The sequence below is a fragment of the Rana temporaria genome, chromosome 13 (assembly GCF_905171775.1).
Source record: "Rana temporaria chromosome 13, aRanTem1.1, whole genome shotgun sequence".
Taxonomy (NCBI): Eukaryota; Metazoa; Chordata; class Amphibia; order Anura; family Ranidae; genus Rana; species Rana temporaria.
In genome coordinates, this window is record NC_053501.1 from 86865761 (window position 1) to 86881993 (window position 16233).

Consider the following 16233-nt stretch of genomic DNA (forward strand, 5'->3'; position numbering starts at 1 on the left):
AACACCGTTGGCGAAAAATTTATCAGCCCTAACCGTAGGCTTTCAAGGTTCCGCCGATCCCGGGGCCGGCCCTATGTCAGGGGGAAAGTCCGGGTTCTGTGTGACTGGCATCATTGGGCCTGGGTAGGGAACTAGCGCCAGGGACCGACACGCTATCCTGAAAGTGGCCAAGGTCGGGCCAATCAGAGGGTGATCCCTGCACGTCTTAGGGATCGCCGACGGATTGATCCAGGGGAGGTGGGAAATTGGGAAGGGGAGATACGCATTCTCAATCCCAATCCAATCCTTATGGAGGGTGTGTGTATGCCAGTCCACGATACGTGTCAATTGACTAGCCCTGTGGTACAGGGACAAGTCCGGCAGGCCTATGCCCCCCTTCGTTTTGGAAGAATTTGTTTATCCCAGCCAATTCTGGGGGGGTGACCTGCCCACAAAAAATGTCTCTTATAGGATGCGAAAAAGGCGGGGGGTAAACCAATCGGGACTGCCTGAAGGGCATACAGGATCCTGGGAAGTATGTTCATCTTTAAAATTGCCGCCCTGCCGAAAAACGAGAAATGGCCCCTCCCCCATTTGAGGAGATCATCTCCCATGGTCCGCAGGACAGGCAGAAAGTTAAGAGAGTATAGTTTTTTCAAATCCGTCGGGAGCCTAATCCCCAGGTAGGTTATGGCCGTACCCTCCCAACTGAAGGGAACATTTTGTTTACAAAGGGAAACCATTGATCTAGGAAGGGAAACATTTAACGCCATGGATTTGCCAAAGTTTATTTGGAGGTTCAAAAGTCGGTTAAAGAGCTCGAAATCTTTTAGGAGGTTGGTAATCGGCTTCGTCAAGAACAGCAGCACATCATCAGCATAGGCAGCCAATTTGCAACATTTTTGCCCGACCGGGACTCCCGTTATTTCCTGGTTGTCACGCAGTCGACGCAGCAGGGGCTCTAAAGTAAGGACAAATAATATGGGGGATAGGGGGCATCCCTGACGGGTACCATTAGCCACGGAGAAGGCGTCCGACAGCTGTCCATTCACTCTGATCCTCGCAGAGGGGGCGGAGTACAGGGCCATAATCAATTGGATGAGGCGACTCGGAAGTCCCAGCTTGCCCAGTGCTGCAGCCATGAAGTCCCACGCCACCCTGTCGAACACCTTCTTTGCGTCCAACGATTGGAGGAAGCCCTCGGTGTTGGTCGACGATAGGCAGTGGTGGACATTGATGGCTTTGATGGTGTTGTCCCTGGCTTCGCGACCGGGGACAAAACCCACCTGGTCAGTGGACACCATATCTGGAAGGAAAGGGAGCAACCTATTGAAAAAGGACAGGTTCCCCAGTGGGGTTTTTAGGCAGCAAAAATTGTTATTTGGTGTAGGAAATTACAAAAGCGTACCAATAGTTTGTAAAAAAGTAGAAAGAATATTTTAATAAATAGAAAAAAATTTGATTGTAAAACAATGAGCTCTGGTACAGTTTAACATTGAGAACACATACATATGACGATATAGCATCAAAATTACATGACATTGATCAACATGATTGGCTGATCTTCAAGTCAAATTGTTCCTGACGCGTTTCGACCCCTACATATGGGTCTTCTTCGGAGGAAAAGGTATATGATGCAAACTATAACAGAAAATAAATATATAGTAATGGGATACATAATGCATAGTAGAATCTGAATAAAAATAGATTTTAAATTTTAAAGTGTATAGTTACCAACTCACAGATTGTGTTTCTCAATTCTATTTGGACCAGAGTAGGATTAGAGTCCTGAGGATCCCTGATAACTTGTCTCCATACGGGTGGTTTGTGCCCCCACAAGAGTCCTCAGCAATGCCCCTCATAAGTGGCCTACAGGAACCCACAGTGTGAATGGGAAGGATTCCAGGTCCAGCCAGGGAGCATGGGCCGGGCAGGTGGACAGGGGGCCCAGCAAAGCAATTGCCTGAGTGGTGCCTATTTAGGAATTCAAATATAGAATGGTATAAATACCAAGTTTAAATATAATTTTGAAATGTAGAAATAATAAATTGTATAGATAGATGGCGCTAAACTTGCACATACAACCCATTATAATAGTATGTATGTAAAAACATGTATCTAAAATGGAACTACCATATGAGATTTAATTATATAGGTGCATAAGAAAAATTCTATAGTATAAGGAAATAGATATTCAAAGTAGAAGGGGTGGTGAAACGTAATTATAGTTTATTATGTAAAATACAATGTAAGTTAGGATACCAAAAATATGTTGGTATAATGTGTAATAATAAAAATTATTATTGGGTGAGAATAAATTAGTTGCGAGTGTGTGATGTGTGTGTGTGTTTGGATGAAGGTATGAGAAAAAAGCGTGATAGAAAGTAATAAGTAAGATAAACATGGGTAAATGAGTAAATAAGATAAAGATGTGTAAAAATGATAAAAGATGATAAAAAACTATAGGTTAGAAAGTGATTGGGTGAAAAAGAAATAAATAAATAAAATTAATAGACATGTGCTAGTTAGGTTAGTGTGAAATATGCAACTGGGTAATAAAAAAGATATTGATATAAGTGCAATATTGGGTGAATAATACTGTTGTAAAGACTAGATAAGGTAATAATCAAAAATACCTTGTTTAGATGTATAATAGTAAATTGTAGGGACAAACTCCAGAAAGAGCATTAGTAGGCGTATCTGGAGAAAAGATGTAATTTATAAATAGTATTGAATCAACAAAAAAGATAGCTAATGTGCAGGTTTTTTAAAAGGTTGCAGCCTATTTGCCAGGATCTTAGCATATAACTTAACGTCCACATTCAGGAGCGAAATGGGACGATAGTTTGAGACCAGCGTGGCATCCTTTCCCGGTTTTGGAAGAAGGGTAATATGGGCCTCCAAGATGTCAGCGTTGAGAGAGGGCGCATCCGAGAGCTCATTAAATGCCTTCACCATTTTTGGCAGAAGTTTGGGTGCAAACGCCCTGTAATATCCGGTTGTCAGGCCATCCGGGCCTGGGCTTTTACCCGCCTTTAATTGCTTCAGGGCCGTAAGGGCCTCCTCAACAGTGAGGGGCTAGGTCAGGTGGGATAAGTCCTCCGAGGGGACGTCAGAGCGGCCATACTTGGTGAGGAAGTCATCAATGAGCCTCAGACGGTCCTGAGGGGAGCTTTGGGCAAATTATACAGTCCCGAAAAGTAGTCCACGAACTGTCGTGCGATACAGTCAGTTTTAGTGGTCTGCGTTCCCAACGGGGAGTTTATAGAGTGTATTGTGTGGGTGGACTTCTTTTTCTGCAGTGCCGACGCTAACAGTTTGCCTGCCTTATTCCCGAACTCGTAGAAGAGCTTATGGGTAAGAGCAAATTTATGCTTCGCGGTGATTTGGAGTTCCTCCAGCAAGTCCGTCCTAGCCTTGACCAAGTCTGAGTGAGTTTGCATCGCTAGCGTGCGTTTGTGTACATTTTCAAGGGTTTTGACGCGCTTGGAGAGATCGGCAATGCGGGCATTCTTACACCTACATCTCTTGGCGGCCAGGGACATGAACTCACCCCGGTGGACGCATTTATGCGCATACAGTTACTTTCATTTCGATCTCTTTGCTTGCTCATCCTACTGTTTATTTTTTGCCCCCTTTTAGGCATACTGACCACGTGACCCCGGCACACCTCAGGTCACTTTCCCACCTAAGCTCAATTTCCCTGTCTTCCCCTCAGATCTTTCCCTAGCACGATTACCTGAGACTCTGAGTACAAATGTAGTGATACCCCCAAAAGCTGTTGGTTAAGATAGGTCCTGTGTTCATTGTCCCGACCTTCTCAGTGGCCTTGGGCCCTCTGGCACACCAGGTTAAGTGCAAAACAGCAAGCAGATTTGATAGCAAGCAAGTGTTTGACAAATAAGCACTGGTAGTAATTCTTAATATGGAATATTAGTTCTATATCAAAGAGCAGGCACCAAACCCATTAGCAAGGTAATCTTATTGTATTGTTACTCATTAACCACTTCAATACCAGGCACTTGTACCCCCCTTCTTGCCCAAACCAGTTTTCCGCTTTCAGCACTGTCACTTTTGAAACGACAATTGTGCGGTCATGCTACACTGTACCCAAACTAAATTTGTATAATTTTCTTTCACAAAGAGGTGGTATTTGATCACCTCTGTGGTTTTTATATTTGCTAAATGAATAAAAAAAGACTGAACATTTTGAAATTTTGTTTCTGGTATAAAATTTTGTAAATAAGTAAGTTTCCTCCTTCACTGATGGGCACTGATAAGCTGCACTGACGGGAACTGAAAAAGCGGCACCAATGAGATGGCACTCATGAGGTGGCACTGACGATGGGCACTGATGGGCACTCATAGGTGGCACTAATGGGCACTTATGGCTGGCACTGATAGACTGCACTGATAGGCATCACTGTTGGCATTGGCATTGGCAGGTATTTTTATTTGCCACTGATTGCCATATCCTTGATGGTCTAGGGTGGCATACCTGGTGGTCCAGTGTGATGGCCTTCCCTGGTGGTCCATTATGGCATCCTGGTGGTCCTGGGCAGGCATCCGAGAGGGGGCTGCGCTGATAAACAATCAGAACCGACCCACCCCTCTCAGATGAGCAGCCGATCGCGTCAGTCAGACGCGAGTGAAGAAAAGCCGATCAACGGCTCTTCCTGTTTACGTCGTGATCAGCCATGATTGGACACGGCTAATCACATGGTAAAGAGCCTCTGTCAGAGACTCTTTACCGAGATAGGTGTAGCGATGTGTCAGACTGACACACTGCACCACCGAGCGTGGCGGCTTACATCCTGCTGGATGTCATATGATGCCCAGTCAGGATAACGGAACCACCGCCCGGCCATCCTTCTGCTATAGGCCGGGCGGGAAGTGGTTAAGATTGATAACAGAACAGATGCTCTTAACCACTGAAGCCACCGGACCATATTGCTGGTCAATGACTGGGCCACTTTTTGCAATTCGGCACTGCGTCGCTTTAACTGACAATTGCGCGGTCGTGCGATGTGGCTCCCAAACAAAATTGGCGTCCTTTTTTTTCCCCACAAATAGAGCTATAAACACACACAGCTCCCGGGGACCCGGTGGTGATTGCGCCCGCCAGGCACGAGCGCGGGAGTCAGGGGCGAGCAGGGGCGCGCGCTCCCCTATTGGCTGCTCAGCGAGATGACTTAGATCTACGTGATCTCGCCCAGCAGAGCCGACCTGTCGCTGTATAACCTCGGCGGCTGGTCGGCAAGCGGTTAACCTGACAATTGTGGTAACATAGCTTGGCATACAAGATGGCCAACAATAGAGGCAAAGCATAAAATAGCACATAGCATTTAAATTAGCATAAGCAGTAGCAACACCACCCAAAACAACAATGCAACAATGAGCAGTAATAAGATTTTAAACCAAATGCAGGAACTATACTGTCAGTATTCATTAATCACGCTTATGCTAGACCTAAACTAATTGGGCAGGAACTGTCAGGGATTAAATGACCTGAAAGGGTAAATGGGGATGAAGGTAATTCACAAGATGGATTATGGGAGAGGTTGGGGTTGATCTTATGCCTTCTATTGTTGGGTCCTTTTTACCAAGCATTAGTGCCCTTAAAGTATAACCTTTTTTTATTGCTGTCTGTGCCCCCGTTGGGGGAATCAAATTTCTATTTGTCCTATTTTCTGTTATTATTGAAAGAAAAAGAAAATTTCAAACATTTGGGTTTCCCCCAGAAAAGTAATAGAGGGGTGATCTTCCAATGGGGACACTAGGTCTGGTGACCTAGGAGTCTTCTAAACCTGCATGCAGTGAGATGTGAAATACAGTTTTAGCACTGAAGGGCATGGGCCAGAGGTGGTGAAAGTTGAGTGTAACCGCAGCTCAGAGTTGGTGATGATGTTGTGAAGCACAATACAGGTTTGGTATAGAAGTGGTGTGGATGTGGTACAGTAAAGGTCCTACTCCCAGAAGCTCAGTTTCTACTAACAGTGTAAAGATGGCACTGATTTCTAGGCAGTGGTAGTAGGCTCTAGCGGTAGAAGGGGCCCCTCTGTCTTGTCCTGGTGATTTTGAAGTCTGAAGTGGAGAATCAGATGCATACTCCTGTCTCCCTGTGTCAACCGAGCTAAGGAAACAAGCTAATGGTGCTGTTGAACCTTTGGTGACTTCACTTCTAAACTCAGGGTCATACCTAACTTTGGCTTCCTGCTCAGAGCAAAGTGTACTGGTAGCTATGTGGGAATGGACTTCCATAGGTTTTTCCTGGGCACACAGTAAAACTCCCTCCTGGCTCCTCCTGCTGCCCAGAGTCTATTGGATCCTGTAGTTCAGAAAGTTAGTTACTCCATTACATGGCTACTATCCTGGACTAAAACTCCCAGCATTTCAAGCACTCTGCAATAATAGTCTATGGGCTTGCCTGACTCTGGCTTTCCCCCTGCTGACCAGAGGAGACTGTTGCAGCACAATAATAATATCACATTAGAGAGAGAAGGAGGCAGATCGAGTACAATGTCTCCTCCAGCATGTTGGCTACACTTGGCTACATGAGAGAGTACAGAAGGGATGATTACCAAGTCTTGAGTTTGTTGCATGTATTATGGTTAGCATTAGCAAGACACAATAAGTTTGCATCTGAGTAACCAACACGTTTGGCTTGAAATACTGTACTTTAACATTTTAAATAATTATAGAACTTGTTGATTAGGTCTGTAAAACTAAATAAAAGATTTAATTTCTAAAATAAATATTTGTCCCTTTTTAGATTTCATATACGGTATTATCGTTATCTCCTAGCTATGGTGTATGCTATCTGGGAAGTAAACAATTCGCCAAATATTTTGCCAAATATTACACTGGGTTTTGACCTGTATGATTCCTGCTATAACCAAGCTCGATCATTAATGGAAACAACAAGGATTTTATCAGGAAAAAAAACTGTTGCGCTAAATTTTAACTGTCACACAAAGAGCATTCCAAGTGCTATAGTTGGTGACATGCCTTCTAAGGCCTCCATACCAATAGCCAGGATTCTTGGCCTATATAAATATCCTCAGGTAAGTGCAAACATGAACTTTACAAGCAAAACTGAAAAAATACATGAAAAAAACTATGAATACAAGAAACCAAAAAGAAAAAGAGTGAGGCTAGCAAACACACTGTATACTAAATAACTAAAGAGATAAAAAACAATATACCAAAATAAATGGCTCACATTTTAAAGAGGAAGTAAACCCTGATGGGTGTTACTTCCTCTTTGTTTCTCTGTAAAGGTAAAGCATAATGGACTACTATGCATCGCATAGTAGCCAATTATGTGACACTTACCTGCAGGAGAAGCCCGCAATGTCCCTTGTCTTCCTTGTGAGTAGCGAGCGGCCATTCTTCACCCCTCTTCTTCTGGGGCTGCGTTTTACGGCATGTGCGTGGGAGCCGCCTTTTACGACATGACCCGAGATAGAAACAGCGTGCCCTTTCTAACTCCGGCGCATTTTCAAATATCTCCTAGACCGTGCAGGTCTGGGAGATATTTCAAGCACCTACAGGTAAGCCTTAATCTAGGCTTACATGTAGGCTAAAGTGGTTGTAAAAAGTTTACAACCACTTTAACAGCACTCTACAATATGCATCTAATATAATGTGACTATACCCCAGATGTATAAACTGTGAAAACAAATTTTGCAAAAATACCACTATACAATAGTGCAAACAATAGTAAAAATGTCCCAAAGAATACGATTTAAGGTTGTGTGTGTGATAATACCTAATTCAATACATTCCCTAAGTAACAAAACAAAGATGAAGCCATTCATTATGCAATGTATTCACAATGATCAACTCAACTGAAATGTGCTAGAAGAACTTTTCCTCCAATTCTGAGCACACACTGAGCTCCACCACATCCAAAAAACAGGTGAACATCTTATTACAAAGCTTAACATGGCTTAATAGTGATCATCCTAGAACGGATACTCTCACCAGCATCACATTGACACAAAAGAAGTAGTAGAGTAGAATAGTGGTGCCCATAGCTTAAAGCAGAGTTCCACCCACATATTTGTTTTTTTTTTCCTAAACGATCTCTTTTACTATTGCAGAATGTATATTAAAAACATTGGTTACTCTTGTCATTAGCACTGCATTTATTATTATTTTATTAAAACAATTACCTTGATTCAGCCTTCTTGGGCTTTCCCATCTTTCTTGTGGGCAGGCGAAGTCCACAAGCATAATCTTCCGGGATACGGCACTAATGTATTCCCAGCATGCACCGCCCATTCTTGCCAATGCGCAGTAAAAGCACGTAACGGGACAGGAAGCTTCACAGGTTACCAAATACCGCGATTCTAGCCCTTGCCGCTGCCCACTGACTCCTGGGAAATGTTAACACACCTTTCCCAAGAGCACTAGCGAGCACAGGTTCTGAGGGAAATGACGTCAGGCATCACGGAGAGGAAAGGGCAGATTACAGGGGACCACATGGCAACAGGCATAAAATAGTAAGTAAAACTATATTTTTTTACAAATGTCGTTGGTTATGTTAATTGCTGCACAATAATGTAAAGTTAATTTTATGGGTCGAACTCTGCTTTAAGTTATTTAAAATCAACATTTAAAAACAAAATGTATACTTACTTTACACGTGCTTTAACCACTTGCCGACCAGCCACCGTCATTATACGGCGGCAGGTCGGCATGATACCGCAAGCCTTTGTAGCTGTACGTCAGCTCCTTTAAACGGGATAGCAGGCGCTTGCCCGATGCATCGTGGGGGGTGCCGACAATTGTGATCGGCGGTCGCGATGACCGTTGGCCACGAGCGTTTGCGGGCACGAGAGGCAGAACAGGGACGTGTGTGTGTGTAAACACACAAATCCCTGTTCTGTTCTGTGAGGAATATGACAGATTGTGAGTTCCTAATAGCTAGGAACCACAACCTGTCATTTCCTCTAGGTCAGTCCCATCCCCCCACAGTTAGACACACACCTAGGGAACCCAATTAACCCTTTGCTCACCCTTCCCTGCCAGTGACATTAATACTGATCGCTGTATAAATGCCAATGGTCCCAAAAATGTGTCAAAAGAGTCCGATGTGTCCACCATAATGTTGTAGTCCCAATAAAAATCGCAGATCGCCACCATTACTAGTAAAATAATAATAATAAAAATGCCATAATTTTATCCCCTATTTTGTAGATGCTATAACTTTTGCGCAAACCAATCAATATACGCTTATTGCAATTTTTATTATCAAAAATATGTAGAAGAATACATATCGGCCTAAACTGAGAAAAAAATCGTTTTTTAAAAAAAAAAATGGGGATATTTATTATAGCAAAATGTACAAAATATTGTGATATTTTTACAAATTGTCGCTCTTTTTTGGTTTATAGCGCAAAATATAAAAACCGCAGAGATGATCAAATACCACCAAAAGAAAGCTCTATTTGTGGGAAAAAAAGGACGTCAATTTTGTTTGGATGCGGCATCGCACAAAATTGCACAATTGTCAGTTAAAGCGATGCAGTGCCAAATAGCAAAAAATGGCTTGGTCATTCAGCAGCCAAATCTTCGGGGGCTGAAGTGGTTAAGCATTATGTATGACCGCATGTGAAACTGACCCTCGACAACTCCCTTGCTCATGCCCCAACCGGTGTCACAAAAAGTGTAACTTTTTCGATTCGCAGGGTCTGCTTCACATGCTGTCAGGCACACCATGGTTATGTATCTGTCTTGAGGGAGGACTGGATTATCTGATGAAACAGTGTTCCCCAGGCTTCAACCCTTAGGAACATATAATGGAAAATTGTTATCAATACTTACTGTAATTTTCCTTTCCTGGCCTGTCCACACGTCAGCACACAATGGGTTAACCCCTTCCTCTGGTCTTCCAGTACCACCTTAATTTAGCTGATAAATAGGGGGCCCCTAATCCCTTGCCCTTGTTCCACTTAACTGGTGGACGACAGGCTTATAGGGAGGGAAAAGAGCTGTGCTGACGTGAGGACAGGCCAAGAAAGGAAAATTATAGTAAGTATTGATAACAATTTTCCATTTTCCTGGCCAGCCTCACGTCAGCACACAATGGGATCTAATTTAGCGGATATAGGATGGGGGAAAAAAACATAAGACTCCAACAACTGAGAATGCTGCTTTAGTGAATATTTTATTTTGCTTGCAAAGGTGCCGACACCACTGCGTTCCCAAAATTCGATGCACTAGCCGCTGTGACATCTAAACTGTAGTGTTTAGTGAAGGTTTCGCAGGAGCTCCAACTAGTGGTCCTGCATATGTCTTCAATCGGTATCTTAGCCGAAGCTGCCCACGAGGCTGCCACCCCTCTTGTAAAATGAGCTCTAATAACTTGTGGAGGCGTCCGACTCATACGTAAGGCTTATCACCTTGGTGATCCAGGTAGCTATGATTCTTGCTGACGCCGCTTGTCCTCTTCTAGGCCCTGATACCAGGATGAAGACCCTATCAGTCTTGCGCAACTGTAGAGAGCGGTGTAGATAAATTGAGAATAAGTTGACCCAGTCCAGTGGCCTGAGATCTATCTCTTCCGTTTGTCTCAGCGCTTGTGTTGAAGCCAGGTCGAACCCCCTCCCAATTCACATGGAACTTGGAGACCATCTTAGAGGTTATGGTCGGTGAGGGCCTCAGGATCACTCTGTCCGGGAGGATGATGCAATATGGATATTTGCAAGATAGGGCTGCCAGTTCTGAAACTCTCCTTGCTGACGTTATGGCTGTAAGGAAGACAAGCTTGACTGTCAAGAACCAAAGCGGACATGTCTCCGCAGGCACAAATGTAGGGTGTAGGAGGAAAGCTTTTGGTATCCTTCCTATGTCCCAGGCTGGAAACAGGAATTTCCTTGGTTGTTTCAACTTTATGGCTGCTCTGAGAAATTGTCTTATGCCGCGTATACACGATCGTTTTTCGGCATGAAAAAAAATGTAATTTTAAATGATCGTGTGTGGGCTTCACATCATGTTTCGTGTTCTGAAAAACGACAATTTATTTTTTCGAACATGCTGCATTTTTTAACGACGTTTTAAACCATGTCGTTTTTTGGGTTGTAAAAAATGATTGTGTGTGTGGGCTAAACCGACGTTAAAAACCTGTGCATGCTCAGAAGCAAGTTATGAGCTGGGAGCACTCGTTCTGGTAAAACTAGTGTTCGCAAAGGAGTAAGCACATTCATCACGCTGTAACAGACTGAAAAGCGCGAATCGACTTTTACTAACGCTAAATCAGCTAAAGCAGCCCAAAGGGTGGCGCCATCCGCATGGAACTTTCTCTTTGTAGTGCCGTTGTATGTGTTGTACGTCACCGCGCTTTACTAGAGCATTTTTTTTAAAACGACCATGTGTGGGCAACGTCGTTTTAATGATGAAGTTGGAAAAAACTTAGTTTTTTCCATGCCGAAAAACGATCATGTGTACGCGGCATTATTAGTGGTTCGTCTGCCCACTTGTGACCTGTGAAGCACACTAAGGCTGACACTTGGACCTTTATGGTATCATAGGCTAAGTCCACTTTTAGGGCTGACTGTAAAAAGTCCAGCACTTGTGCAATGTTTGGGGACAACAGGGCGAAGTTTTGTTGCAAAGCAAACGCTGTAAACCTCTTCCAAATTCTGTTGTAAATGACATTGATTGTAGCTTTTCTAGATTTTAGAAGAGTAGAAATTACTTCTGAGATGCCTTGCGACTGCAGTCTGGCTGATTCAGTAGCCAAGCGATCAGTTGCAACCTGCCCGGGTTGGGATGATACCACTGGCTCTGCTGTAGAACATCATTCTTCAGTGGCAGTCGTATTGGGGGAACTGCCGACATCTGCAGGAGCAGAGGGAACCATGGCTCTCCGTGGCCAGAAGGGCAGCATTATAATTGTATGGATGTTCTTCCTTGCGATTTTCAACAGGGTTTTTATTACCAGAGGTATCGGTGGAAAACGGTAGACTAGGGGAAAATCCCACAGAATTGAGGATTGTGCTAGCGCTTCGTTGCAGCGGAACCTTGACACGAACCGGGGTATTTTCGCATTCCATGGGGTCGCCATTAGATCCACCGAGGGAGTCCCCCACCTGTAAAAGATTGTCTCTAGGACTTCTGTGTTGAGTGCCCACTCGTTCTTGTTGGTGAAATCCCGACTTAGACGGTCTGCTATGTAATTTTGACTGCCTGGAATGTAGGCTGCCGTCAAGGCTTCCACATGCGCTTCGGCCCAGACGAATATCTTGGTTGCCATCTGCAGCAGCGGCAAGCTCTTGGTTCCACCCTGTTTGGTTATATAAGCAACCGCTGCTCGGTTGTCCAAGATCGCTTGACCCGAGCTCCGTGAACCTAGTTCTCGAATGCCCGCAGGGCTAGGTATGCTGCTTGTAACTCCAGAAAATTTGAGTGTCTAGTCTCCATCCTGCTCCATTCGCCTTAAATCTGTCTGCCGAGGCAGTGAGCGCCCCAGCCCCGGAGACTGGCATCCAAGGTTTTCTGGATCCAATCTCCGGGGCTGAGAGGCACACCCCGTGACAGATTTTCTGGTGCTATGCACCACGCCAAGCCCTGGTGGATCCGTCTTGGTATGAGGACCTTTTGGTGGAGTGATACGCCATCCCACTGGTTCAGAAAGGATGTCTGGAATGCCCTTGTATGGAATTTTGCCCAGGGGATAGATGGGATCGCTATGGTGAACATTCCCAGAAGCGTCATACAGTCTCTTGCCGACAGCGATGAGGAGTCCCTCAAGCTGTTTACACAGGCTACTAGCTCTGCTGTTTTGCTTCTTAGTAGCGACACATGGCCTTTTGCTTGTATCGAAAACAAGCCCTAGGTATTCCATCTCCTAGGAGGGAATCAACTGGCTCTTCTGCTTGCTGACAATCCAGCCAAACTCGGATAGAATCTTCAGCACCACCTTGCATTGTGCCGTCCACTCCTTGCTTGCATGGGCCACTAACCAAGACGGTAGTGGAAGATCTTTATGCCACTCAAATGTATAACGGCGATGATAGCTGGCAAGATCTTGGAGAAGACTTGAGGTGCTGTGCTGATCCCGAAGGGTAGACATTTGAATTGGAAATGGTCTTCCCTGAATCGCCAGACCCTATGCAACGGGGTAAATGATCTTGGAGGTCTGTAGTTATGAAGGCTTCTCTCCAGTCCTGCCAGGTAAAGGGATTGGCACATGCATTTATACCAGCATGATAGAGCCTTGCCAAGCTCAGGGTGCATTTTGGGCTTGCATGCAGTCTGCAGTGGCAGAGAAATTAAATCGCCCAGGTTGCCTCACAGGTATGTGGTTGTGCAAAATTCTAAGGCCTATTAGGGCAGCTATAGCAGAACGTATGCTGCAAAATATCTACGCAATAAGCAACACCTTTAACGATCAAGCGTAAATCGCTCGTTCATGAAGGATGGTCTTTTCCCATAATGGCAGAGAGTAAATCGATCGTTCATGAAGGATGGTCTTTTCCCATAATGGCAGAGCATAAATCGCTTGTGGATGAAGGATGACCGAGACCTCGTCAGAAGACTAATTTACAGCAACAAGTTCTCTGAACTTTATCCAAATAGGATGGCTGATGTATGTTTATGCATTGCACTTCCAGGGTGGATGCTGCCCTCTAGTGCGTTTTTTTATTCTGCATCAAGAAATGCATAGACAGTGGCAAACTTTGATTCCAATTACTTAGTTCACACCAGTACATCGCATTCTAGTGCAGTCAACAAAAGTAGAATGTTGCATTGTTTCTGTATGGAACACATCTGGAAAGTGGCAAAAACGCATTGAGAATGCATCAAAAACACTCATGCAGAAACACATCTGGAACATAGTAATTGTGGCAATCTGGCCATCAGACTTTCACAGAACCTATGCAGTGACAGGTTTTGCCTACCAATCAGCAACAGAGTTAAATTCGCTATATATAAACTTCAGGAATGGTATTGCATTCAACACAGGAAACTACAAGATTTGGCATAGTTTCCAGAAAGAGTTGAATCTAGCAACTGACTTCTGGCTTATGCTTTTGGTAGGCCTGTTACAAGTTGTGGCGCACTGAGACCCCGTACACACGACCGAGTTTCTCGGCAGAATTCAGCCAGAAACTCGATCGGAGCTGGATTCTGCCGAGAAACTCGGTCGTGTGTACACTTTTCAGCGAGGAAGCCGACGAGGAACTCGTCGGGCCGAATAGAGAACATGTTCTCTATTTCCTCGCTGTTCAATGAGGAAAGTCGGCCCGCCAAGATCCTCCGCGGCTTCAACACTGAACTCGACGAGGAACTCGATGTGTTTGGCACGTCAAGTTCCTCGGACGTGTGTACGGGGCCTTAGTCAATGCTATAAGACCATTATGGTTGTGCCACTGGAGGGCAGGTTGAACTTCTACACAAGCCTTCGACATTTCCCATAATGGGAAGGTATTGTTTGGCCAAACACTGAACAAAGCAATTAAGCGAATGAAAGGAGGAAAAGTCCAGACGGTGGCCACAGACTTGTAAGCGGAAGACGCCATCCTTCACTCAAGCCCACCGAACCTCAAAAGGTGCAGGCTGCAGATTTAACAGATCACAGTGGAGAATTCCAAAGTTGACCACTAAATTCATCCACTTTATGTTCACCAAATCTCCAGAAGAGAAAAAAAGTTTGCAAGATTTTCATACTGCTACAAGGCCATCATGACAGTGATGCCGGAAACAGAATCATCTGCGCATAAGAGTTTTTTCCAGGGGCAGATGGTGCTAAACATGCCCAGCAAAAGCCCTCATCAAGACAGCCTCTTGTCGTGTTTGGTTCTGCCATCATCGCAGTCTGATAAGCTTTGCGGCCTGGACTGGTCATTGATTGGGATCTATGTCCTGTGCGTGATCCAGACGCATGTAGAGATTTTGAACGGTGGCGGGACTTTTTCTTCCGCAAATGTCTTGTTTTAGGGCTTCTGCTCCTATAAAGACAAAATGCCTCCTGGTGTCACACTCTTTGGTTTTGTGGCCCCGTAGACCCCTCCTACCTTTCCGGCGATCTTCGTGCATTTCGGGGCTGTGGTGAGCGCATGCTGTATTGATGAAAGACAGGATATAGCCAATAAGTTTTTTTTTTTGTTTTGTTTTTTGTAATTTTACCTTGCATTGGTAAAGGAATCTCTCTCTGGGGGGAAGTGGATTTGTGAAAATATCTGTTTAGCAGGTGTGAACAAATGAGGTAATCATTTAGTGGAGACAGCCTAGTGCGCACTGACACAGCCCAGCCTCTGGCTGCCTTCCCTGTGTTTTTCTGTTGGGCGGGCATCAGGTATAGCCTGAATATAAAAAACTTAGAGAGCCAGAGGATTCAGTGCTGTTTGCTACAGCTAGTGAGAAGAGTTTTCCCCTCTCTGTGAAGGAGGCTCATCAGAAAAACTCTTCTCACTAGCTGTAGCAAACAGCACTGAATCCTCTGGCTCTCTAAGTTTTTTATATTCAGGCTATACCTGACGCCCGCCCAACAGAAAAACACAGGGAAGGCAGCCAGTGCGCTCCTAATACATGGATATTTAGAGAGCATGAAAATACAGCAGCACCACAGCCCAGGAAATGGTAAGCTCTTTAAGCCTTAATCTGCCCACATAGCTCCTGCACATTTAGGGGTAGATTCACGTAGGGAGCGCGTAACTCTGTGCGGGTGTAACGTATCCTATTTACGCTATGCCTCTGCAACTTTGACAGGCAAGTGCAGTATTCACAAAGCAAAGTTGCGGCGGCATAACGTAAATAGGCCGGCATAGGCCAGCCTAATTCAAATGTGGAAGATGTGGGCGTGTTTTATGTTAATTTATTGTGACCCCACGTAAATGATGCTTTTCCCGAACGGTGCATGCGCCGTCCGTGAAAGTGTCCCAGTGCGCATGCTCCAAATTAACCCGCAAAAAGCCAATGCTTTTGACGTGAACGTAAATGACGCAAAGCCCTATTCGCAAACGACTTGCGCAAACGACGTAATCGATGGAAAATTCTACGCGGTCCCGACGTCCATACTTAACATTGGCTGCGCCTCATATAGCAGGGGTAACTTTACGACGGAATAAGTGTTACGTAAACGGTGTATCTGTACTGCGACGGCCGGGCGTACATTCGTGAATAGGCGTATCTAGCTGATTTACATATTCTAGGCGTAAATCAGCGTACACGCCCCTAGCGGCCAGCGTAAATATGCAGTTAAGATACAACGGCGTAGGAGACTTACGCTGGTCGTATCTTAGA

The 16233-nt window shown here is 44.7% G+C and overlaps 1 protein-coding gene across 1 annotated transcript in view; it reads left to right on the forward strand.

Moving 5' to 3' along the window:
• Window positions 1-6755: 6755 nt before the first annotated feature.
• Window positions 6756-16233, forward strand: part of LOC120920161 (extracellular calcium-sensing receptor-like) — a 122665-nt gene continuing 113187 nt past the window's right edge. The window contains exon 1 of the mRNA XM_040332081.1: window positions 6756-7043. Within this exon, the coding sequence (XP_040188015.1) occupies window positions 6786-7043 (258 nt within the window). The 5' untranslated portion in view covers window positions 6756-6785. The remainder of the gene's footprint in view (window positions 7044-16233) is intronic.